This window comes from Pieris rapae, chromosome 13 (genome assembly GCF_905147795.1).
Source record: "Pieris rapae chromosome 13, ilPieRapa1.1, whole genome shotgun sequence".
In the NCBI taxonomy this organism is placed as follows: Eukaryota; Metazoa; Arthropoda; class Insecta; order Lepidoptera; family Pieridae; genus Pieris; species Pieris rapae.
The window spans coordinates 618,716-645,149 of NC_059521.1; the positions used below are offsets into that span (position 1 = coordinate 618,716).

The 26,434-nt window shown below is 33.9% G+C and overlaps 1 protein-coding gene across 1 annotated transcript in view; it reads right to left on the reverse strand.

Moving 5' to 3' along the window:
• The window catches only part of LOC111003464, a 129,253-nt gene that overhangs the window by 3,681 nt on the left and 99,138 nt on the right, over positions 1-26,434 (reverse strand). Inside the window, exons 8-25 of the mRNA XM_045630753.1 lie at positions 20,922-21,027; positions 19,404-19,623; positions 15,683-15,777; positions 11,846-12,079; positions 10,688-10,829; positions 10,035-10,186; positions 9,042-9,151; positions 8,703-8,863; positions 8,319-8,585; positions 7,367-7,584; positions 6,588-6,771; positions 6,171-6,311; positions 5,237-5,474; positions 4,726-4,916; positions 2,009-2,561; positions 1,679-1,916; positions 1,285-1,593; positions 67-1,194 (exon numbers count right to left, since the gene is read on the reverse strand). Coding sequence (XP_045486709.1) covers positions 67-1,194; positions 1,285-1,593; positions 1,679-1,916; positions 2,009-2,561; positions 4,726-4,916; positions 5,237-5,474; positions 6,171-6,311; positions 6,588-6,771; positions 7,367-7,584; positions 8,319-8,585; positions 8,703-8,863; positions 9,042-9,151; positions 10,035-10,186; positions 10,688-10,829; positions 11,846-12,079; positions 15,683-15,777; positions 19,404-19,623; positions 20,922-21,027 — 4,687 coding nt within the window. The remainder of the gene's footprint in view (positions 1-66; positions 1,195-1,284; positions 1,594-1,678; positions 1,917-2,008; positions 2,562-4,725; positions 4,917-5,236; positions 5,475-6,170; positions 6,312-6,587; positions 6,772-7,366; positions 7,585-8,318; positions 8,586-8,702; positions 8,864-9,041; positions 9,152-10,034; positions 10,187-10,687; positions 10,830-11,845; positions 12,080-15,682; positions 15,778-19,403; positions 19,624-20,921; positions 21,028-26,434) is intronic.

Sequence of the window (26,434 nt, forward strand, 5' to 3'; positions counted from 1 at the left end):
ATAAGTTATATTTTATTTCTTGAACGTGTAACTGTAAAATTGATAAGTGTTAGTAACGTTACTCACCTCCAACAAATTATGCATGGAATGTGGCATATGAGGTAGAGTAGATTTTGTTGCTCCCGTCACTTCATGCGACACCGTCCTCGAAGATTTCTTATCTTTTCTCCTTCCTGACTTTCTGTGTGAACTGCCACTACTTTTACAAGTATTTCCCTTTACACTCTCAGTACTGGGAAAGTCGTAAAGGCCATCGGAATCAGTGAACGGTAATGGTCGCCCGAATTGAGGAGAAAACCTTCCCATACCGGTCTTATCACTAAGAGGACTCTCGCTTCTAGAGCTAACTGGACTTAACGGACGACTACAGTCCGAAAATAACGTAGGGGGTCGAAGACACGCCTTCTCGTCTAGGCCACGTTCTACACTTATACATTTAACTATAGTACATTTTGTTACACCAAGCGGACACAAGGGCGGTAACGGTATATCTAAGGTTTCTTTTAAAACTACAAGAGTCTCCATTTCTTTCGCACTCGAAGGCAAGTCATCTACTCTCTCATCGGTCCCGATGCCTTCATCATTTGATTCCAATAACGGATCATCAGATAACGTTTCAGAATCGGATCTACCTCTCCGCCTATCGTCACAGCCTTCATTGGATGTCGCCGGACTAGAGTTGGTTTTCATTAGGGGTCGCCGTCTAGATTGAAAGCACGAAGGACCACCACCGGAGCCCGGGTCCTCCATTTCCGAAGGACATAAGGGGTTGCTGGAACCACATCGGGACGGACCGGGGCTGGCCATGGAACTGTATCCCGATGAGGATAGATTTGATTCAGACGGGGCTCGCTCACCTCGCACTGCCATCGAGAAAGGACTCAAATAACACATATTTGACGACGATGGTGGAGGTCTAGGAGACAGTGGTTCATCAGATTCTTCGCTTGCATTATACGTAACCGTTATTAAGGGAGGTTGAAACTCTAAATGTGGTGGGGTTCTTCTCGGTGGAGGTGAACCCGGCGAAGGTCTCTCTATTGTAAGAACGGGTACTCGAAGAGATGTTGTGGCGGGAGATGGAGAAGACATTTCATGCTCAGAATCATGACTGTGCGTAAAACTGGGACTTGGAGAGTCGGTGACTAATGTAGATGAAGTTGGCGTGTCTGGATATATTTCTGGGCGACGTAGCTGAAAAATAATAAGATTTTTTCACATCGTTTACAAAAAGTAATATAAATGTAGTATACGATTTTGAACGCAAGATTCATACGTACGTACCTTCAAACGCAAATCAGGAAATGGTCGAAATTTTTCCGTTTTAATTTCCTCCAGTTCGTCTTCGCTAGGTGAGATACACGTTAACGTTGATTCACTTTTATTATCTGGTTCTACTTTGACTCTTGGCATCCTGGGAGATGGCAGTGGAGTAGGAAGGGGGGTAGGTAAGGGAGTAGGAAGTGGGGTAGGTAACTCCCGAATTGGAGATAGGCACTTGTTTATAGAACTCGGAACCTCAAGGAGGATGGACGGAGGATGCAGTAAATTGCTAGATGATGATGGTTTATGGGCATTTAGCGGATCGACGACCTATAAAATTACATTAATAGAATTAGTGACAACAGTGTCAGTAATGTAACAGTAAAGAAGATTTCAAATAAATGATAAAAACTACCTGAATTTCAATGGTGTTATGAGGTCTAGCTATCGGCGAGTCAGGCGCTAAGGAAGGTATATGAAAAGAACTAATCGACACATCATCAGCATCCATGGTATCATCTTGTGGAGATGAGGCTGTTGGTGTACTCGATATGGATATTCCACCGGACGAAGCGCGAGATGTAAGAGCTGCTGACGATGAAAAGTTTCGAAACATCGCTAAGATTGAGTCTGCACTTGAGATTTTGGGCGTCCTGAAAACATGTTTTAAGTAGTACATTTTTCCGGAAAACTATTTATTTAAACAAATTATTATATTCCCTAGCAACGTATCAATATTAGGTACCTGGAAGACTTTTTCAGCGTGGAATGAGCAGTTAAATCTAAACTGGACATAGAGTCACTTCCTTGATTGCTTGATGTGCTATGTGGTGACCTTATTTCAACTCCCGGAGAAGGTGGCGTACTGGATGCCTTAGCTTTTAAAGTTCTATCAGAAATAACTGCCATTGGTATAGCTATTGTATTCACCATGTCTGCGTCAGAACTAGAACTCATTTCAGCTGAAACCTTATTTAATAATCTAGCGAAAGTAACTTTTTTCTCTAATTTTGGATCCGATATTTGGCGCATTGACGGTGATGTGGAAGGGGAGGAAGCTTCACTTGCAAATGACGTATCCTTATTTTCTATGCCGTATTGTACAAAAGCGGGAGCACTCTCTACTGTGCTTAAGGTTTTCTTTTCAGACATCTGTATTAACTCGCACATTGTAATTTTTTTTGAATGTTCGCTGGTGGCCGCGGGACTTATAAGCTGCTGTAAAATTTGCTTCTTTTCAGCTGCATTTTTCTTAGTTGGTGTTGAATTGTTGCGTTTTTTACGAGGTGATGGTGATCCTGGATATAAAAGTTCAATGTAACGTGCAACGTCAAAATAAATTTAGTACTACAGAAGCAAAATAAAGTTTTTTGTCACGTAATACATGCAAATCGCAGTCATTTTGTAAAGATTATGCGTATATAAGGCCAATTAAAGGATTTCAAGTAAAATTTTCTTAAATATTTTTCTTATGCGATAAATTTACTTTTCGCTTGTATTATTTACTTAACTACATAAATCTGCTATTTTATTAATCACTAATACTAAAATGGAGCACGTATATGACGTACGACTACCGTGGGACAATGTTTAATGTCATTTTTTTACTAAATAATTTTCAACTAATATTTAAGCAATAATTGAATTTTAGCAATAATTGAAAGAAAATATAAACTTTTTTATTGGCAAAGAACAGTGTCCACATGCATGAAAGCTAAATTAAATCTAAATGAGTTCAGATTTAACATTGCCAAGAGGACTATGCTTCAGAATAGAGTTTAAGCAGATTCAAAAGCAAAGATCAAAGAAGATTAAAGAATTAGTTAACAATGGAAAATCTGAAGAATTTTTGGACGATCTAAAAAGGTGCTTACGAAGGAAGGAGCGTCTACACAAGAAATGCGTGTAGTAAGTCAAAAGTGCAAACACAAAAATGTCACTTAGAGTATAATTTGGCATTCCAAGGTGTCATTCAGGTTGCAAGTGAACATCCAATAAAGCTATTTACACCGCGCGCTCCGCATTGCTATTTTTGAATGATGTGGATGGAGAAAAGCAAGATTTGGTGAATACTTGCAATGTATATGATGCATTTGATGCTTGTGCATCTGATGTAACGGATTATTGATATTTTCAATAATTAAACTCTTATTTGTCTAATTATTTTTATAATTCTATGTTGCCATTAGACTACAGATTTTTTAATTTGATTGGCATAAGGCCGTTGGTGGTTTGAATTTGTTTTTCCAATTGGCAAGCATCGGATGAGTAGGCCAATGACGATGATAGCCAATGAGATGAGTGCGGAGTGCGCGGATCCGCTCCAGTCCTTACGTCCGGGCGGCGGCTTTAAGAGATCGTCCAAACTAAAGGTGCGCGCGGCCCGCGGTTGGGCGAGGCCGGAAATGGAGGGCTTGCGGATACCGAGCCGCGTGAGAAGAGTGCGGGCCTCGCCTGTGCCGCGCCCGCCCCGTGCCACGCCAGCCGCTGTGGACAAACCGCCCGTCACCTCGCCGTCCATCCGATACCCAAACACTCTCTATCTTTTCCTATATATCCAAGTACGGACCGATATCTCTGAATCCAATTGCAGAATTAACTAGCTATCCCTTATGATGTGATACCGTCCTTGTGTCCAATTAATTTAAAGGTAACTAACATAATAGAAAATTTCATAGACGTTTTATTTATTACGAAAGTTACTTATGGCTTTTTTGGACTAAGTGTTGCAAAATTAACCCATTTAAGATTATCCCGTGAGGTATTCGATGGACGGCCAGGCTCTTCTATTCTGGGACCTACCTCTCAACTACCGCCTAGTCTAACCCCTAGGGCTCCTTCTGGGGCACCGCGGCGTACCGCTGCCTTTCGCCTCTCGACGCTGTTTCACAGAAACACTAATGCAACCAGTAGTACAACTATCATTGCACTATTTACCCTTTTATGAGAACCTCGGTGAAAAGTATTTATCGTATTCAAACAATTTTGCATAATCAAAAACGATGCTGATTCAAGTTTCGTGATCACAATGCGGCTGATCGCATTAGTTTTTCCGTTAGCGTTAAGTACATTTAACTTTCATATTTCCTATGCAACATTTAACAGCACATATAACTTTAACACCAATATAAAATAACACTTATAGAAATAATGATTTTAGTCAATTACAGGTGCTCAATCTATCATAAGAAGTTGGAGAGTAACTCCATATACTTTCAAACCCGGTATATTCGATAGTAAGAACTCTAAGTATGAGCTATGGATCGTTACAAAAAATTAGGTACTATTTAATTATCAAAAAACTGCAAAGTGAATTCGTGTGCATGTAGCTCAAAATTCCAAAACACGCACTGAGCAAAACGAAGCTACTCGTGCTATTTTTAAAATTTGCTGAAATACTTAAGTGGCAAGCTTAATAGTGCTGACCTCCTTTGGAAACAAAAACGTAGAATGTTCACTTACGTCTTGCACACCTGTCCGCCTCTTCCGCTAGTAATTTTTCAATTTTCTCAGGGAAATGCCGTTTCGCACACCAAATCAAACCAACCATTCCTAAGACAGAGAATACGGCGAAGAGGCCGAGCCAAAATGGCTCTTGCATCATTCTAGCACCCAATCCGATGATGTTCGGTGTTGGATTTGGCATTTCGCAACTGAAAAAAACAGTGCAATAAATATTCTTAATATAAAAAGACAAAAAAAATATGGATATTTATGAAATGGTTTATAAACTTATTTAAGAACGGCCAAGTTTCAACTATATATTATACAATAAAGTTAATTATATAAAATTTACAGAAATGAAAGGTCGTAGATGCTAGACAAAGTTAATTTTTATTGTCAAATGTAGATTCTGTAATAAAACCTGGTCATAAATATAGAATGTTGGCTTGGATTATAGACAACACAAAATCGTCCTAGTGGAATATTCAGGGGGTCTACCCTGTTCCCATTCTGGGTGGGAGGTACTTACCGTTTCCCTTTCCAAGATGGATTGCACTGACAGAGAAACGATCCATCCTTTTCCAGACAAGCGCCTCTATGATTGCAAGGTTTAGAAGCGCAGGGACGTATTCGTTCAGAGCATCGTTTTCCTTTATACCCACGTGCGCACGAGCACTTGAAACCGACATCGTCGGGGTCTTCTGACAAAGAGCAGTTACCGAACAAGCAAGGCGATCGCTCGCAGGCAGTTATCAAACAGAATACACCTGGAAAGGTGCGGCAAAATATGAGCTATCTTAAGGACTTTTTATTTTAGTAGAGTAAATGAAGTACACTTTAATCTTAGTAGCAATTGAAATAATTTAAGTTTTCAAGTAAATTTGAAAAATAAATCATACATTCAATTTTTTTACTAAATATCTTTTGGTTAGTATCGTATAGTAGTCAGGATCGCACCGGGTGTCACCTTTTTTGACTTTAAGAACAATGTACAAACAAAAGAAATGGCTAGCATAACATTTCTTTTTCAGGGATTCCTCCACTAGCACTAGCTCAGCTCTATGTAGAATCCGGGGCTTCCCGCAAAAAAGCCTGACGCTGTCGTGGGGGAATCCCCGTCCCATGCTCGCGATCTTTTAATAAATGATCCATGTCCTTGATCATAACTGTAACTGCATATACGTTATTTAATAACGTATTTAAATTTCTATCAACTACAGTGTCTCACGCAAATAATAATTAATTGCATAATATATGTTTTCTATAAGTAATACACCAATTACTTTTAGATTTAATCGATTTTTATGGACTAGTCGGACAATCTTTTAATTCCTTGATAATGTAATAAGCCGAGGCAATGATATTTTATATAGTATGCCGTGTGTGTAGTATGTCAGAATATAACTAATTTAATATCTGTTTGTAGATAATTAAGTCGTGGCTGAGTAATATTTATTAGTTACCAGTATAATATCCTGAGCATTGGCAGAATTTCTTGGTGTCATCGTTTGCGCAGCGAGCTCCGTGCAAACAAGGGTTTGGATAACACGACTCTATACTTGTATCATCTGGGAGAAGGAGAATTTTACTGTGGTATTCTGGATCTGAAAAATAAATCAAATTCTGTTACATTATATTTATTGCTTACTTTATTTAGTTAGGATTTATTAATTTTTTAAGCAAACTTAAATAAATTGTGATTAGTCATCAATTTTATATTTTAGCTCGATGGACGAGCAATTTTGAAGTTTATGTTTTGCCTTTATATAATTCTACTAATGTTATATTCCCTAAACACACACAACTTAAAAAAGGTACCACTTTTCGATTAGACATTTATTACACATACATTCTACGAAATACAGAGTCTAAACACTTACCATTTTTAACAACCAGAGAAACATCAATGTTAACAGGTCGTTCGGCAGAATGCTGCGTGACAACAAGTGTATGGAGATAAGAGTTGATAACGAGAGGAACAGTAGCTTCTAAACTGCGCGTGAGTCGATTGTTCTCGCATAACATCCACGTGGTCCCATTGTTGTCTGTGTAACTATCTTGTACCTAATAAAATGTGTTCGTATAATGTCTTATTTTCATAAGTTAAATATAATTCAGAAATATACGTGGCGTATACTGTAATAATATACGTCTTGATGATATTTATTGTATCAGGCGATGTAACAATATATTCCTGGTATTAAAAATATACAGTACTTACAATATTCATAATCTACACAGTAATAATAATAATTAAAAATGTATAGATAGAAAATTAAAACAAATTAGTTTGGTAGCAATGTACCTTTAAGGTATTCCCACCACGATATATATATATATATATATATATATATATATATATATATGAAGCTATTCACATTATCCCGAGTCTGGCATTTTTGCCGAGCGTTTTATAACTAGAGAGGTGCCAGTAGAACCACCGGACCGGAGTAATGTGAACGAGTTTGTGCCGGTATCCGACCCCACGTCCTAGGAAAACTCTCGTACTCTTATGCATATTGAAAGTCGTACCAGTATATCGTCAAAAGTCACTTCTAGACTTGACCAACGATGCAAAACTATACTAATTATCAACTAAAAGCCTCAAAAGCTTCTCATTAATAAATAATAGCATGCAGTTAAATTAAGGAGAACAAACCTCAATCCACCCTTTTCCATCACCACATGGCCATACACCAGTGTTGGGGACCAGTACAGTACTTGCAAAGAACACAGATAGAATAAATCCGTGTGGAGCGATTAGTCTAGTCCGGACTCTGGCGTGCGAAGGACCAGCGCTTGGCCAATTGGGAGACGAAATCTTGCCAGAACGAACGTCACCCAATTCCACCACGTTGGATATATTGAGGAAGCTAACTGTAGGAAAACGAATAGGTGATATAATCGGAATTTTAACTAATAAAGAAGATTTCATTAAAATAGCTTTCTCCTGCTTGATAATAAAAATATCACTAAAAATATTTCAAAACGTTTTTATTAAAAGATATGTAAGAACAATTTTGTGTGTTATTCTTCAGTTTGGATTCGAAAAGAAACCTTTCATTGTCTACTATTGTATGTTTTAATTGCTTGGTTTTGTACTATTCTTTATGTGTAAGTAATTATATTCATGTGCATTTAATTATATTTTATGTAGATTTGGTTTTCTTGCCTTATTCTATTAGACTGGAAGAAATCACTCGAAAGCGGCTCTCATATTAAGGGCCTGTTTCACAATGTATGGTTAAAATGCCAAATAGCTATGCAACACATAAATTATTCGAAAGATAAAAGTTACAAATAAGATACTTCGAATTGCATGACGTATAGCGCTATCTGACAGTCGTGAAACGCAAAAATACTATTTATCCTACCAATAAGTAACAAATAGCTTATTTGGAACTTATCCGGACTTTGTGAAACAGGCCCTAAATAAAATAAAAGTTTTCTAAGGTGTGTTAATGAAATGTAACAATAGTATATGCCCTATATATCACACACTTCTAATACATATAATATTGGGCATCTAACTTAAGATGCCAAAGACGTAAAATGAAAAGGCACATAGGCGGTAAATGACCTTACTAAGAATAATTTCAATTAATAGTCACCAGTTTTAAAATGTGCCAGAAACCCAACTCCAGTAACATTTCTTCCAGTTTTCAGCCTCAATCGGATCACCTCCGAGGTGGAAACAAATAATCCGTTGGTCAAAATATTTGGATCCAGAAATGGGCGAATGGGGTCTATATGTGAGTCAACTTGGATCTCCAGATAATTGTCTTTTGGGATAACATTTGTTATGTTTCGAGGAATTCCATTTAAAAACGATCCGTATCCAAAATCGAAGAAACTGATATTAAGAAATACGCGCTTTCCTGTAATATAAATGTTATATTCTCATTAATTTAATAAATTAAATACTATATAATAATAGTTAAATAAATAATTACTGTACAATTTTTTTTGTAATACTGTTTTATTTTTAATTTTACCTGTAGGAGCAAGAATATCCATGGTACAGTCCAGATCAGGTAAAAGAAAATGAGGGTAGTTTGGGCTTGTGATGACTCCTTCTTTAGAAGTAAATGTTTTTGAAGGACAACCTGACAACTCTACCGCATGCCATTTAACAAGAAACCCCGTGCCTTGAACGCTGAAATTAAAAGCAGTTTTAACATTATAAATGTATTTTTAGGTCTAGGCCTCAAATTTCTGTATTTACTTTTATAGAGCAAAAAAATATTAATCCTAGCTATGATTGTAAGGAAATGTATCCTACGTATATTTCAAATACATAACATTTATTAAATAAAATTGTTATTTGCGTTTACCTATAATCTGAATGAAAATGCAGAAGCGCCTCATTCTTTGAGGAGACCCACCGAACGCCGTCCACTGTTCCGCAGTATCTTGATGATTTCATACTAATTATATCACGAAGCTGTAATTATTTTAATTTAGTAGTTTTAATGTAGCCTGGTTATTTAGACTGTAATAAAAACTTCCTTCCAGATTTTCATAGTAAAACTACACAAGAGATTTTTGTTGCAAGGACAGTTTCCCACAAATGTATAATAAGTAACAGAATTTATTGATATATATCTGTGGTCATACATCAGATAATGATAAGTTTTGTTCAGTATGACTTATATTCTGATCTATGGCCACAGAATTAATATATAAAAAGATCTGTTAAAGAGCGCACATTAATTAGGCTAGGAAATTAATGATTTCACTCGCGCCGCTCTCTCTCTGCCCGCTCTAGTGACTAGTGACAGAAACGCATGGCTGAAGTTTGGGTGAGATGAGACGGACAATACAGTTATATAATGTTAACGAATGTATTTATGTAAATAACTCGTAAAATGCAATATTTCATAAAAGTACAATATTTAAAAATTAACAGCCAGTAACAGCTCCCGGAAAACGAATGTTCTGTAATTATTTATTTATTTTTGACTCTTAGTAGCCTATCCTCTGCTCGCCATGATTGGATAAAAATGGAATTAGGCAAAAATTTGATGACATTGTGTATTTTTTGGATCGAGGAACTTATACTGTATCGTGTTTCTAATTAGAGTCAACCATTGAAATTATAGTGAAGTGTCAAACTTAGATAAAATCGACTCTACATCGAGTGAATAAGCAAATCACTATAACATTATTTTTTTTGTTATTTTTTTTATTGATGAAGTTTGCCAACGCTCGGCACACTGATACATTGGTAAAAATAAACACAAAATACAATTTTGAATGTGACAAGTTAGAGGCAAACATGACATTATATAGTATACATATTTTAGTTTAAACTAAACTTTAATCACCTCGATATAGTCATATAGACAATTGCCCTGGTACTCCAAATCAATGGTTTCGAAGATGAAGACCAGCCGCGTGGCAGGTGGTCCTCGAATCAAGGTGAAGTGGTCCAAATCGGTGTCATACAGTGCCGGAAAGTTGGGACTGCTTATTACACCTGCAACCAGCTTTGATATTATTATTATTGTCTTCTGGTTTTATCTAATTTATAGTTATGATCATGTTGCTTATAAGTATATTCTTCGACCCTAATCTTCGGTTTAATTTAGGTAAAATAATAAGTAGTCAATTAAAAAAGGTCTTAAAGATTACTTGATTTTTTATGCAGTAACTACATCACTATGACGTCATTACAGCGAGGTGCCTAGTTAACTTCTGGGTGTAGTACTTTCTTTTTATCTCGGCAGAGTAGGTATAATGTTACGCGTAACTGTGTTAAGTAGCCCCATAGGAACTCATAATTTCATGGAATGCTTTAATTACATTAAATATAGATACCCATTTGTAGGTAATAAATATTTTGTTATACGTATTACTAAATACATGTGTACTGTATGAAATGGTTGGATTTTGCAAATAAGAAAATTCTAGAACACTCATAATTCTACGGCTGTTTCCATCACTGTTAAATATCAGGATAAAACCAAAAAACTCCTACCAGAATCTCCTTCAACCGTTTCATTCTTGACTAAGTATTCAGGTTTCAGGCGTCGTTTGCACACGTAACCTCCGGTTACTGAACATTTGTGAAGCGACCAGTACAACCCGCTGGGCTGCGAAGGCACTGGAGATGTTTTCCACTAAATAAAGATAATATCATTTAATCAAAAAAGTAAAATCAATTATTCAAATCAGATCACTTAAAATTGCACTTTTGAATGTTAAATAAAATATAAAGATGATTTTAGTTGCCCCATCCAAAAGGTAGTTTCGTGTGGAATAGAATGGGCTGGAAACTCCACATTAGGGGTCTGTTTCACTATGTCCGGGTAGGTTCCAAATAAGCTATTTATTTCTTATTGGTAAGATAAACAGTATTGTTGCGTTTCACGACTGACAGTCGTGTTTCTTATTCGGAACTTTTACCTTCCGAATAATTTATGTGTTGCATAGCTATTTGGTATTATTCATACATTGTGAAAGGTAAGAGTAAGGGTCTGCCTTACTCTTTTAAAGTTTGCAATATTTTGTATATAATACTTATATGTGAAGTACCCCTAGAAAGAACTACTATACTAAAATAGGCACAAAGTTACAAATTAAGCAAATTATGCAGCGAATAGGTCAATTGTTAAAATATTGTTAAAATTTAATTAATTGTTGTCTACCATAAAAGTGATTGTTGTATGAGCATGAATATATTGTGATATATATTTCAATGGGATAGCAAATCTTAAGTGTTCTTTTTCCTAGGATTAGGCAAGAACAATGTACCAACGCCTTTGCAAGATCATTGATAAGATGAATGTTATGTATTTCTTCTACATACTTTTATTGATATTTGTGTAATCAGGATTTTAGAAATATTTAATTAAAATTTGAAATAACGGTCTACCAAGTGTATCGTTGAGGAACAAAGATTTTTTTTATATTTCATACATTACGATACTATATATTTCTTGCATATAACTGAAATGTTTTGATACTATTGAAGATTACTTCGCTTTTTAAAGAGTTTGCTGTCAACTGAAGTACTTCTCCTAAAACTTTTAAATGATCGTACCAATTTATAAAAAGGTGGCAATTTGCGAGCCTTCTGTATAACTTTACATCGGGTGAACCTCTTGCCTCCTATTAAACAAAATTACATAAATACCTGTACAGCTAAGCAAGCCTCATCGAACTCCTCAGTATCGTTGTAAGGCGGCCATGCTTGGTATCCTAAAGCGCTGCCGTCAATCCAGCTGAGTTCTTCATTAGCTAGATAACCACCGAGCCAGTAGATTGCACCAGCGCTGTAATCGCTGCTTGTTCTGATGCCTGACACAAGGAATCGCTCTTCATCTGACGTATGGACGGAGGCTAAATGCATGTTTAAGCCTTCGCAAACCTAGAATCATATAAGTTTTAGTAAATGTAAGAAATATCTTTTATTAGAAGAAAAGATCTTAGCTAAGTTGTATTTATTAATACTTCGTTGCATACTTAAATATGACGAAATTAAGTTAAATAAGGGCCTTATCGCTTTCGAGCAACGTTTTCTAGTCAACCACCATAAACAAAGCAATTTAAACATATATAAACAGTTATCAGGACAATAATTAGAGAAGGACATATGTTCGCGTGAATTACGACAATTTTAGATCCGTTTTAAATCAGTTAGTACGAAAAATAGATGTGGACAGGTAATGTTTATATAACAGAGATTTAAAAGATCCCATCATCTTTAGTTCTAGTGTCGATTCGGATGTTACATTATAGTATCAAAATTAGTGTACACATTCTGAGGAAAACACAAGTCTTAAAACATCGCTGTTTTACTCGAACTTATTGTGAGTTTATATGCGATTTCTACCCAGTAGAATATAGAAAATGAAAACATACTACTATCTTAAGATTACTCAAAAGTCCGGCGAAGCCTTAAGTCTAAAATAAGCGAGAGAACTGGACAAGAAATATATTAAATCGTACCCCTTATGGGCCTCGCATTGCATTGTCCTTAATATTTTTTCTATGATTATTGATGTAATTTTGGTTTCAAGCAGCAGGAGAGAATAGGAGTGCAGTAGTCTTGCATCCTTTAAAAATCGTTGTTGTCATTGTTTTGTCTTAGTTCTACTATAAATTGCTGTTTAAATTTTCGTTCCCGTTAATATAATATTTATTTTTACTTGTGTTACTCATCAGTGGCAACTACAACCTCTTTAGGTGTAGGTTTCAGATTTCTGTATCTGTTTCATAATCATTTTTCAATCCAATAGGCAGGTAGGTAATCAGCCTCCTGTTCCTGACACACGCCAACGACTTTTTGGGTTTAAGACCGGTTTCCTCACAATTTCCTTCGCCGTTCGAGCGAATCTTAAATATAGAAAGAAAGTCCATTGGCACACAGCTGGGTATCGAACCTACCTCAGGGATAAGAGCTGAAGCCACTAGGCCAACATTGATTGCTTGTATTATTCATACCTTTATAAAAATTCAACTGTGAAACAATTTAATTTCCTCATAACTGGGTCATGTTTATTCATATATAAATAAATATTTGCCAGTTTACTCACGATGTTTATTTCTATCTGTGATTAATAAATGTATAAAAAAATTGTTAAATGCATTGTTGAGAGTTTCTTAACCACTACACCATAACTGTACTGCATATACTCTAAGCTATTAGAGCAAAATTTGTTCCAAAAGAACCGTATTACCGTTTCTAGAAAATACAATAAGAACGAGTTGTCCCTAGGGAGGCATTCAGTCAAAATAAGAGAACACGACGGGAATTGTATAAAGGGATATCTTTAGAAATAGCTTCGTCTCGCGTGAATAACATTTACATTAGTGAAATAAACTCGGCAACTTTTGTGTTTTATGTTCAGTGGAGTATGTCGGATTATATTTCTAATTCAGTTTTCCTTTGGTTAATATAAAAAAGGAATCTCGTTTTTTCGTTAATGGGTCTTATCACTGTTTTCAAATATGTTACATTCAACCTTTGTTTTCGTAAAGAACACATTTTAGAGCAGTTTATTTCAAATAGGCTTCTTTATTATTAATTTATTTCTTAACATGCAAAATAATTAAATGAAAAGGAGGGCAACTGGCGGCCTTATCGCTTTCGAGCGATCTCTTCCAGGCAACCACTGTGATTGAATGAAAAAAAAATGTATTAAATTACATAAGGTGGACAAGAAGTGCAAAAAAAACATTATTAATTATTCATTGTTTCTCTATACTATCATTAACTGGAAGTTTTAAAATAATTAGGTTTTCGAATATTTTTAGTACAAAACTTCCATGCTTCGAGATAGTTATAATTCAATTAAATAGTTTTCTGAAAGCTTTCTCATTTCAGCGTGAAACTAGCAAAACAATTAAACATTGAAGAAAAATGGCCAAAGTTGGAGTTAAAGTTACTACTTACATTTCCCATTACTGAAAGTTCGAGTAACTCAAATCAAAATCCTATAATCAACAGTAGATTTAGTAAATCAGCCGAAGTTCCTCAAAGCTCGTTAGCGGATCGTATTGATTCCCTAACTTCACCCTGCTCGGGCGAAATGGACCAAAAAATTTGGCAACACCATTTCACACTTCGCTTCATATCTTCGAGATTGCTTCCAAAGTACTTTATTAGGTGACCTTTTGAATTGTTTTCACGTTGAATTTCAATACGAGTTTTGTTTTCTTAAGATAAAGAAACGAAATGGTTTTAAAATGTATTTTTGGTTTTTTATTAAAAGAAAGTTTGAACTAAAGTGGTTTTTCTTGTTCGTATATTGTTTGGGAATGATAAGGATTTATTAGAAATATGGTCAATGCTATCAAGAAATGAAAGAATCAACTTGAAAAGCGATGTTTTAGTAACGAACTTTAAACAAATAAATTACTTTTATTTATTTTTATAATTTTTGAGAATGATATCGTTTAATGCTTATTGGTAATATATGAGAAGATCTGATTATGATTTTGATTTGAATAAGGTTTGATGTGAGTATGTTTAATAATTTTTAAGGGTGCTCACGGATTTTTGTAGCCGGCTAGCCTTAAACCCAAAAACTAAACAGATTGCCAGACATGGCACAGTTGGCTGATCACATACTTGCGTATTAGATTGGGAAATGACCATGAAACAGATACAAAAATTAGAGACCCAGACCTGAAAAGGTTTTTTTTATTGCAATGTATATGTTACACAAATTAAGACGGTTTTGATATTATGAAGTCAGTAATAGTATCCGTTCACAAAGACACTTGTAATTTAAGTTTTTTTTTAAATACTGAAAGTTCTGAGTTTGTTTCATATTTTGTTTGCAAAAACATCAAACTACATACGTATTTTTTTATTATCATACAAATAAACAAGTATAACGTACAACAAAAGTAAAGATGTAGTAGAAGCTGTAACAAGTTTTTGAACCTTCGGTCACAGTTGCCATGAACCTATAGTGTTCTTGAACCTTGCGTGCCTAGTTAATTAGCAGCACTTTAATCCACCGTGTTAAGCCTGGTAATTATTAAGTTTATAGCTGAACTTAAGTCATAACCAGGTTATCTGATATTCTGGAGATGGGACTTGTATGATTTCGAAATATAATATTAAAATGTTTAAAGTGTTTTTAATATATACGACGACAATTAAGTTAATACTTATATGCATTTTAACTGTACTTTTTATTTAAAAATTGTTAAAATACACGTTACATAAAAAAAATTAATATTATGGACAGGATTTTAATAAATCCTGTACATTCAACAAAGTAACGGCTTTAGTACAAGATATATAAATATAAATTACTATTGTTTAATGTATTTTAAAAAGGTAAGTTAGCCATTCGATTATGTAGTGTATGTCTAAAAAAATCTCAATAAATTAGGTTATAGTTAATATTGTTATTATATGTCAAATATCTTAATTAAATTGTGACTTCGGGTTTAAAACTATTCAGAAATGCCATAAACCTTGTGGCACTGCGTAGCTTACATTATATTAACTCACCTGTTTGGCTGTAGTCCAAGACGCCCGTGGATATCCGGAAAAGAGATAACAGTAGCCATTGAAGAGGATTTGCTTCGAGTCCATACATGACTGTGCTGTTGACAAAATTATACTTAAAAAAGAAGCAAACATTTAAACGAGAATTAAATACTTTGTTTACATGATAACAACTCGACGTTGTTTGTGCTTTTCAGCAACTGTGATCAGTGAATGTCTCTCACTTTATATCTGTTAAAGAAGTATTATTTAAATGTGTAAACTCACGTACATATAAAATTAATATAGTTTAAGACTATAATAAAAGTGACTTACAATTACAAAGATAAGAAATACTTTAACAGTTCGTAAAAGAATACGAATTGAATGAAATGTCATTTTTGATAAAAGCATTTTGGTGAAGTGGGATTATAAGAGGATTACTTGAAGATAAGTCGAGCGATGTTGAAGTGAGAACCATCCACTCAATAGCCCTACATTGTATGACTAATTAATGCCATTTTGTCCAGTATTTTAAGATAGTTTTTGGACGTCACAAAAAAAATGTTTGAAGATTAATGATAGACTGATGAATCAATTATTTTTGTTTCTTGTGAGTAAGATCTATCTGCTGTGCCAACCAAACCGAAAAACTTATTTTCTTAGGAACACAATCGAAACTCCTGGGTCACGACAGTTTAAAAACCAAGAATTTATTTCCTGAGCTGTGGAAGTAGTAAATTAATTAAATGAACTAGATAATAGATTATATTCAATTGATAAAAAAATATTCTTTAAAATTTTCACCATTGATTTAATATCCTCTTAAGATGATACCAATTTAAAGTCGTTATTTATATTTTAATGAAAGTATAGTATTTTTTACATCATTAAAAAGAAATAAGTCTATTTGCACCGTATTAACTAAAACATGTACTCATTTTTCCCTATTTATTACACAGAACAGAATAGAAACAGAATTTGACAGGAAGAGACGACTAACTCTGAAACTGCACATAAATCTTTTATAATCATGATTTAAGTAAAACATAACATAGTGTAAAAACATTCCCTTTTTCGGATTATCGGGCACTAAACCATTTTCCTCAAAGGAAAAATTCACGCAAATACATTTTGGAAGATTTATTACATCACGTTGATCGAGTCCTTTTATATCGAAATTCCTATAAAACACATTGACTTAATAAAATATCACTGATTGAAAATTCATAAATCACATTGGTCAATTAATATTTTTCATTCGGGCTTGGTTTGTATTTGCATGATAAAGAGAATTTTAATGGCTTTATGACTACATCACGTTGGGATAAAATATATTGTCTGTTTTTTGCTGTAAATTATTCGTACTGGTTTATATTTTTATTAATATAATACAGAAGATTTCTAGTAAAATAGATCATATTAATGTAAGGACTACTGAAATTGCTTGATGGATAACCTTTTAAAAATTCTGTTATCCATCCATTAATTTATCAAATAAAATTTTATTTCTTTGATTAAAAAACTGAAATTTGACCCATCTGTCATCACAAACGCGGGCAATTGGACCGGCCCATTGCCACTTTAGTTGTATCCAGTACTAAATAAAGATTAAATCAATACTCAGCTTCGAAAATATCACGTAAATTGGGAAATGTCATCATGTCATCTATAGCAAATATACGTCACAGTATAAATTGAATTTTTCCAAGAAAACTCTGCAAATTCGGATGCCACACAAAACATGCTCGAATGAATGAAACGGGCTAACAAGCACTACAAATTCACTTCACAACCATGTTCTTCATAATTAAATTTCGAAGTTCTACGTTCATATTATTAACTGTTTTATATGTGCAGTTTTCTTCTTTCTTCTCAACCAACTTGTTGTATCACCTACATGGTTCCAGTCTCGACCAAATACCATATTGTTATTTTAGACAGATAAGCAGAAGATCTTAGGAAAGGTCTTGTCAGCAAAAATATATCTAAAAAAAATCTGTGATTTGTCCTGTTAGGTCTCGAACCCTTTCTATGTCATTTCCAATGGCGATATCGACAGCTATCCCGACCTCAATGGGTTTTATGATATCAATTTAACCATTTGAACCTTAATGACACTGGAATGAACTATCGTTTAAGATACAGGCTAAACCCAATTTAAACGGTAGTACTCATAGAAGTATATTATGTATGTGTTAAACACAATACTAACACATTGGATGCATCCAATGTGTTTGTATTGTGTTTTATTTTTGACTTTGTTTTTATTATAAGGATGTATCTGTTTGGTTTCCCAATAAATAAATAAATAAATAAACCACAGTGTTATATAACATATTGTATCCCAGGGATTCGTTGCACAGTATATGTTTTTGAGTCAAATAAAGTTATTTTTATCAAAAAAATACTATGTTACAAAAATTACATTGAACTTGCATACATAAAAGTTGAATTCATATCGTTACCAAATTTGAATTTGTTAATAATTATGGAATAATAATAATAAATGAAATTGGAATTTACAGAGGAAAGGTTAAAATATGACCAATATAAACGTAATGCGTAGCATTAGCATATAGAGCATTTTATAGATAGTCATCAGTAAAATCTATCAGCGCTCTCAAATCTCTACGGTGACATTATACTCTGAAACGCGCTTACGAAGTTATTCCAACAGCTAAGTATGTATAGAACTCGACCGCAACCACTTGGGTTTTGGAACCATTCAGTGGGGAGATTGGTCAAGAATCCTCCACCTTCCACCACAAAACCAAGCGTTAGTAGTTAGTTACACATTAGTTCCACATGAATAAATATACCGTATTGCCGAAATACTGACTAAACTCGCGCGCGAGTTGAAGCGTGAATATTCAAAAAGTTTAAATTTAATTAAAACTAGGACGAGCTCAATGATAAAATAAACTTAGTTACAATAGAGTACGTGTTACAACTGCAAACACAAAGACGCTAGTTTGAATGGTCAGCGCAGCTTCTATAGTTCTCAGACACACGTACATAATATTTGTAAAGACAAACTGTATTATTTCGTTTCAAAATTGTTAGAATATTTAAACAACGTCAAAACGTTGCGGGTTGGCGTTGAGCAGGATGAGTTAGCCATGCTTCTGTTGAAAGAAGTCTTTGTGTACTTCATATGAGTTTTTTTTTAATTTAATCTCGTGTATTTAAATTCAGAACGTCAGAACGATTTTACAAAAGTGTTTGTGATTTAGATGATACGATGAACTTCATTTCACGTGCATATATTGTGCCAAAAAATACTACATATATTTTATAGCGTTTAAACAACCAACACAATATTTCTGAATAGAAAAAAAGCCATCAAGTATTTCCCAGCTAGTAATAGTTTTGATTGGTAAATTCATTTGTCGGATTTAGTATTTTTCTTTACTTATTAATTATATCCTCCGTTTAAACCTTCCCTTAACATGCAATTAGTTCAGACACTCTTCAGTTTTAGCGAGGCAATTGAACAAAAATTTTTATGTATATATATATATATATATATATATATATATATATATATATATTGACAACAAAGATTTCATTTGTGCTATAGATTTAAGCGAATTGCGTAATGTTCCAGCCTTATCATGTGTTTACCGTAAGTGTAATCTTCTTAATTAGGTGCAATCCTTATTAAATTAAAATAAATTTGGTAAAATAGGTTATTAGTTTATATTGTATAAGTATTGATTGAAGTAATCAAATAACTACTCACAGTCTGCTAACGTCACTTTCGCCCGGTATCCGGCGTAGTGTCTTGAATGGTCCGATCTGAAGCGAATTCGTAAAATATGGCCCCGTGACTGATATCGCAAGAGTTTCAGTTTCCCTCCCCAATCCCCGCAGAGGCGGCGCCGGCGAACTGCTGAATCACGTGACCATCCAGCGCTAATAGAGTCAGATTCTGGGATCAGCGTCTCCAGTTCTTCAAACACCTACAATTTAAAATAAACAACTAAATAAAAATATATACTTGGAAAGTACTAAGGGTAAGAAGGAGAAGAGGTTGCCCTAAAGAAGGTGAAGAAACAGCAGGAAGGGAATGCAGAAAGAAAGCCATGGATTTGGTTCCGATTAATGGTACAGAAGGAAGTTAGTATATAGACTATAGAGTAACAAGAAAAATATATACATAACAAATCTAAGCTGCATTTTCAACATTTGTAAAAATTTGAAATAAACGAGATTTATTATTATTCATATCGAAATATGCAATTGCATTTGTGAGAGATAGAAGACAGTACACATTTCCAGTTTCCTCACAATGTGTGACATGTTTTCATAAATAAATTAGTGCTGGAACAGTCACTGAGGATTGAGAATCACTATTACATTTTAAAATCCTAGAATTTTACTAGAATTTAATAAACATACTTATCAATAATATGGTAATAGGGGAGTATAAAAGCCAAATCTAATAACAGGCGTGGTTCTGACAGGTCAATTACACATTAATGTACTGAGCATTTCATAAATCGCCCCTGGCTTGCTCTTGGGAAATATTAGCGAACTTTGATCGCCATTCAGTTAAATGTAAAAGGCTGTCTTACAAGAACGCTAGATTTGATATATTGAAGAAGAATTTGAGTATAAAATATTGGTTTAGACATATTGCAAACAAACGTTGGGAAAATAGCGAGGTATATGGTAGTACAATGAAGGTAAGCATCGTAAGAAAATGTGGTAAACACATTTGATTATTTAACATTGATATTTTAGTAGTAACTGTAAATGTAACAGTAACTACATTTACTACTTTGTAAAAGTAACTACATGTCTAACACATTAAATTCAATATTCAAATTTAACATAATATATAAAAATATATAAAAATTTTTGAGTATTTCTTTTTCATCTGTAGTTTTTGGATTTTTATTGTCGCCAGATAGAACCGGTGACCACAGAGTTGGTGCTTTCTTAGTTCAATAAATAAGCAATTTAGTGAAATGCTGCCAGCGTTAAACGCCTCAGAGACCAAACTTTTTAATATGTTTTCATTTTCTTTTCATTAAGTTTTAAATACTAAGTTAAGAAATGTTGTTATTTTGACTTTAATCAAAGCATTTTATGTAAATTTGTTGTTGATATTTATTATTTATCATTATAAATGTAATTATTTTTCCTGACTAGGTTTGTTTTCATAAAGATTTTTTGAATGAATGAAAACAAAGTCTTCATGAAATAAAACGGGAACACAAAAATGCCAATTTAAATAACATAACATTATAATTACCTCATTTTCCGAGCTGTATGAGTGATGTTCTGTTCCCAACCAATCTTCATGTACTGTGACGTTGTCTATATTCGGCTCTAAGATCTCCAAGAAGTCGTAACTGCAACTAAACGAACGCCATGTTTTAAAATTACCCGCCACAACTAAATGCGCAGTTTTGATTGACGTATTCCAATTCAAATTTCGAATAATAAAAAAAAAATTGATGTAACCAGAATGAAAAAGAAAACAACTTTTTAATATCAACTTAAAATTGTTTTCTGTGTAGTCATGATATAATAATTCAGTACAAAAACAATTTGTAATGTCAGTGTTTTCGGACCTGTCATTTTGTACATTCCCAAAAGCCTTTCAGCACCTGACAGATGAAAAAACAAACAGGATCGGTCCGATAAATTGCACCTGGCTCCAAATAATATAGCCACCGGAACCGACCCGCATAATACCATGTTATTTTGCGTTGGAGTGACCTAATATTGGTCTCGAATAATATTGCTATTTGGTGGATGTTTTGAGTGAAAGATATTCTTTTGTGTTTGATTTATGATATTATACTGATGATTGTGTATCCCTCATATATCACAGAATTTTATTTTCTATTCAAACAAGAAAATCTCTATAATATTCGAATATCCCTAAATTGTAACTGTTTTTGTAATAATTATTATTGAACACATTTTTTAAATACAATATAAAAATAATAACGTTTATTTTGGAACATAAGATCATCATGGAATCACTTATTTCACGTCATTAAATTCGAACCTGTTGGCATCCCTACTCATCGGCAAAGAAGACAGAGGGTGTTGGCCGAGAGAAAAAGCCGGCGTAAAAAACTCTCGGTACTCTTTTAAAAAAAAACTCTAAACAAAATAAATTTCCATTAACATTAAAAATACATATTCCGTACATTATTTATGTCCTTCCGTTGTATTCTTTAACTTGGCCCAACTCCACGCGAGCACCTGTACTTGGCAACTCCATTTACAATATTGATTTCGTGTCGGTTATTTTGTAACGTACTTGTACATAGCTTATGCGATTAAATGTGTCATTAATATAATTGACTCTGTGGAAATGTTAAGAATTTTTTACAAAATAAACATTTTCATTGTAGACATAGACATATACATTATTACTAACAAAACACACACACAGAAGCACACAAAGTAACAATAATCAATGAAAAAAAAATATAAAAAATATTCATAGTCATAGTAGGATTATTTGTAAAGACATGCTTTGTCTTCATATATTTTTTTTTTGACTTTGAATTTGAGCTGTTTTCCGTTTCCAACATCTGAGACAACTCGATTCACTGTCCCTGTATATATATCTGTCTATAACTCGGTATATATTTGAGTATGTATCTCTGTATTAAGCTGAAATACATACACTCTTCTCATTTCAAACCTCTTTTACAATTTTCTACAAACACAAGTTGGTGATCAGCCTTCTGTGCCTGACACAAGTAGATTTTTGGGATCTAAAACATACCGGTTTCCTCAATATGTATACCTTACCCGTATGAGCGCATCTCACATACTTTTTTACCATAACATATAAATACTCAAGAATGAAGATGTTTTTCGTATTTCAGCAATTCGTCCGAAACTTTTCACCCGAGAAACTTGAATCCAGACTGGAAAGTTGATGCATCAGGTACCAGAAAATGGCATGAAGTGCGTCACCGTTAGAATGTTTAAATCGATGTTATATAGTTTGTTCCAGATCTCAGCTCGTAAAGAGAAATGACAGTGATTTTTTCAACAGCTGCGGCTCGTTTTCGACTTGCAACTTTAAGTCTAATTTATAGGTACTGATTAAATAGTGAGACGTTTCTAACTCTAATTAATGCCTAGTGCTTAATATAAATTACAAAATTTTCGTTTCATTTGTATTGTAAAGTTTATTTTTTTTTTACAATACATTACACGAATACTGAAGAAATAAAATATCTAAAAGAGTTTTATTTTCATCTGTCTTTGAGGTTTCGTAAATTATATCTTTTGTGGCGTAGCGACATATGCTACCGGGTCCACAAAGGTACGATATACAAAGAACAAAAGGTTAGGATTTTGAACAATACCATTTTCTATTTTGGACTTGCTTTTTGCTTTTTGCATATTGTATTTTGAGGTAATACATATGTTAAATTTGAACTTCTTACATCTATGTATCTGTTTCTTAGTGGAGTAACTATCCAAACGTTTTAATAGTAATTGGTTTTCAGTAATTGAGATGAGTTGTTAATAAATAATTTGTTAATCAAATTTTTTCAATACTACAAGCCATGAAGGATGGAATAATTCCACGTTGATAAAGACTTTGGGGTTATTATAACAAATACGTTAAAATCTTTAAAATATTGTATGGTTATGCAATATAAATATAATAATACATTGGTATTGCTAAAAGAAAAAAAATACTTTTTTTTACCAAAGTAACCAATAACATAAATAAACATGGACCGTTTTCAAAAAAATATTTTAACAATGCCTTAGTTTATGGGCTTCTTTGGACTGTGATGACTGCCATTTATGGGCGTCCCGTACGCTAGTTTGATACCCTATTATATAAAAGAGAAACAGGTTTATTTGTAGACAAAAATGTTGACAAATAGCTAGAGTTTGAAGAATTAGAAGGCTTCTAGTAAAGTTTCTTAAAACATTCGCTCAAGTGCGGTACAAAGTTTCTAGTATACTTCACATATAAACAAGCCCTCTTACTTTTATATTAAAAATGAATTTCAAATGAACTCGGTTGAAAGTTGGTACGTCCATGGGAAACTTAGATTTTAAACTTCTCTCTTCGAGTTTTTCCAATCAAGAGTTCTTTTCTTATAGCCCTGTGGCGTGTTATATAAAATATAAGTTTCCCATAAAGAGTATACAATACATATATATCGGGGTATTGATAAGAAATGTTGTTATATTCTTATTTTGTCTACATTACGTTGACAATATAAAGTATAAAAGTAAAAAATTCTAAAGTTTGGTGGAATTTCGATTTAAATGTTCGGTTTTGTTAAATTATTTTTCCGTATTAAAGAACTGTCTAGACTATGAGTTGCTGAGCCAGCGATACGGTATTTGGCGAGGCAAATGATCGCGTTTGCCAAATCTAGCCGTCAACCCATATAACATTACGCTCTGTGGCTTCGAGATAAAATGTGTTAAATCTGATGAAATTTTGACATTTTTCTTAATAATAGAAAAATAAATGCATAGATGTAAGTAATCTGAGTATTAGTTTATCTTTAAAATATGTTACGTACTTACGGAATGTTGCTGCGTAACTAAGAAATACACTTTTAACTGTTTTCTTTTGTACACTCTTAAATGTATAAATGTATCTGAATAAAGGCTTTATTATTATTATAATTATATCAGTCCCAGAATCGAGGATTTAATTCTATGTAATTAATAGACTTTTTTGATTTATGTTTTATACTGCCCCCGCGAACGTCATTTCATCTTAATATAATTTTTTTACATAGGATTTAATATTTTTTATTTAATATAAATATTTTTACTTACATTTAAGTACATTCATAAATAAACACAAAACTTATATTAATAACTTTTAAGCATTGCCTTTATTCATCACAAATTTGTTTCTTTGTGTTCGCGAAGTTAAATCCCACAAGAGTCGTTACATGAAATGAAAAGTCTGATTGTGGGATTATATCCCTAACTTATATAATGTGTCGCCAGAGATACGATATTTGCATAGAAGCTTAATAAAAGACGGTTGGTATAATAACTATTAACCGTATTGCCACCTCATGGATATTGATTTATGCATTTATTACTTAAGAGTATTTTTTACTATTGGCAGGTTTAGCAAGTAGATATCAGATTCTTAAATTATCTTATACTAGCTGTTACCCGCGACTTCGTCTGCGTAGAACTACTACTTCGTGTAAATTTGTTTGGACTGAATAGGCTCTGAAACTATAATGAAACGATTCTAATGAAGCCGGCACATTGAATTATTGAGATTAACATAGGTAGACTTTTCCTGACCTTGATCCCTGACTTAACTTAGTTTAATACGTTTTTGTATACGACATTTTTTGTTTTTCCTTCTTTGGTCAAAACATGTAGGTTTTGTGGACTCGATACTCGTGAGCACGCCACATACAGTTGCCCATGGGAGAAACAGTTTTTTTCTAAATGAACACCAGCTACTTTGAGTGTCTGTCCTTGAGCTTTGTTTATCGTCATAGCGAATGCTGCTTTCAGGGGAAATTGTACTCTTTTGAATTGGAATGGCAAATCGGTAGGGATTATTGGAATACGGGGAATTAACACTTCTTCTCCCTTTGCTGTTCCTGTCATAATTATTGCTCTCACAATATTGCGTCCCAGGTGTGTAATTTGTAGACGTGTGCCATTACACATTCTTGGTGCGTCAAGATTTCGCATCAACAGGACCGGGACACCTACTTTTAGCCTCAACTTATGGGAAGGCACCCCCGATAATTCTAAGGAGTTAAGAAATTCTACAGGGAACGATGTCACTTGCTCATATATGCTCCCCATGTATACATTGTAAACGCATTTCTCCTTTCTGACTGCCGTTCAGCATTTAACACACGTCGTCTTTGGGATTCTTCTGGCATCTCTGCAGCTATCAATGATGCGTGTCGCTCAGCATCTAAAATCTGCCGGGCCTGAGTCTGTTCATAGGTCTCGGCAGCTCTTTGCGTTGCGTGTCGCTCAGCATCTAAAATCTGCCGGGCCTGAGTTTGTTCATAGGTCTCGGCAGCTCTTTGCGTTGCGTGTCGCTCAGCATCTAAAATCTGCCGGGCCTGAGTTTGTTCATAGGTCTCGGCAGCTCTTTGCGTTGCGTGTCGCTCAGCATCTAAAATCTGCCGGGCCTGAGTCTGCTCCTCAGATTCTTGGGATCTAGCTACTTGCGCAGTTCGAGCTCTTTTAGAGCTACGCGCTTAATTAGATTTACGCTTGCGAGGCATATTACTTAACCAGTTACCTACCTAAAGTAATAAAAACAGGTAAGTACTTATGCAAAAAAAAATTCTTTAGCTGACAAAAAAATTTAGTTAAAGGTACTGAGTACGAAACTATACTTAAGGTAGGTACTTATACACATGAAATAAAACAAAAACAAAACGAATTGCTAAACTAAATGTTAAAAAAAATATACTATCCACATGGAATAAAAACAAAATGAATCGATAAAATTATATGCGAAACTACTGGAACTATTTTATTCACAAAACAACATTACTTACCTATTAATACTCAATAAAAACTATGCTGACCTTCTTAGGTACCGTAACTACTTACTAAATGTGAAAAAACTTAAAAAAACCTGCCTACTAATCTACTACAATTTTATACCTATCCTAAAAAATGAATTAAAGTATTTATTTTACCTATTAACTATAATTCTACCTACTACTAACTTATGCTAAACTAATAATCACAACCAAAACAACTAAGTAAATAACACAAAATGCTTATCCAAGAAACCCTAAACACCAA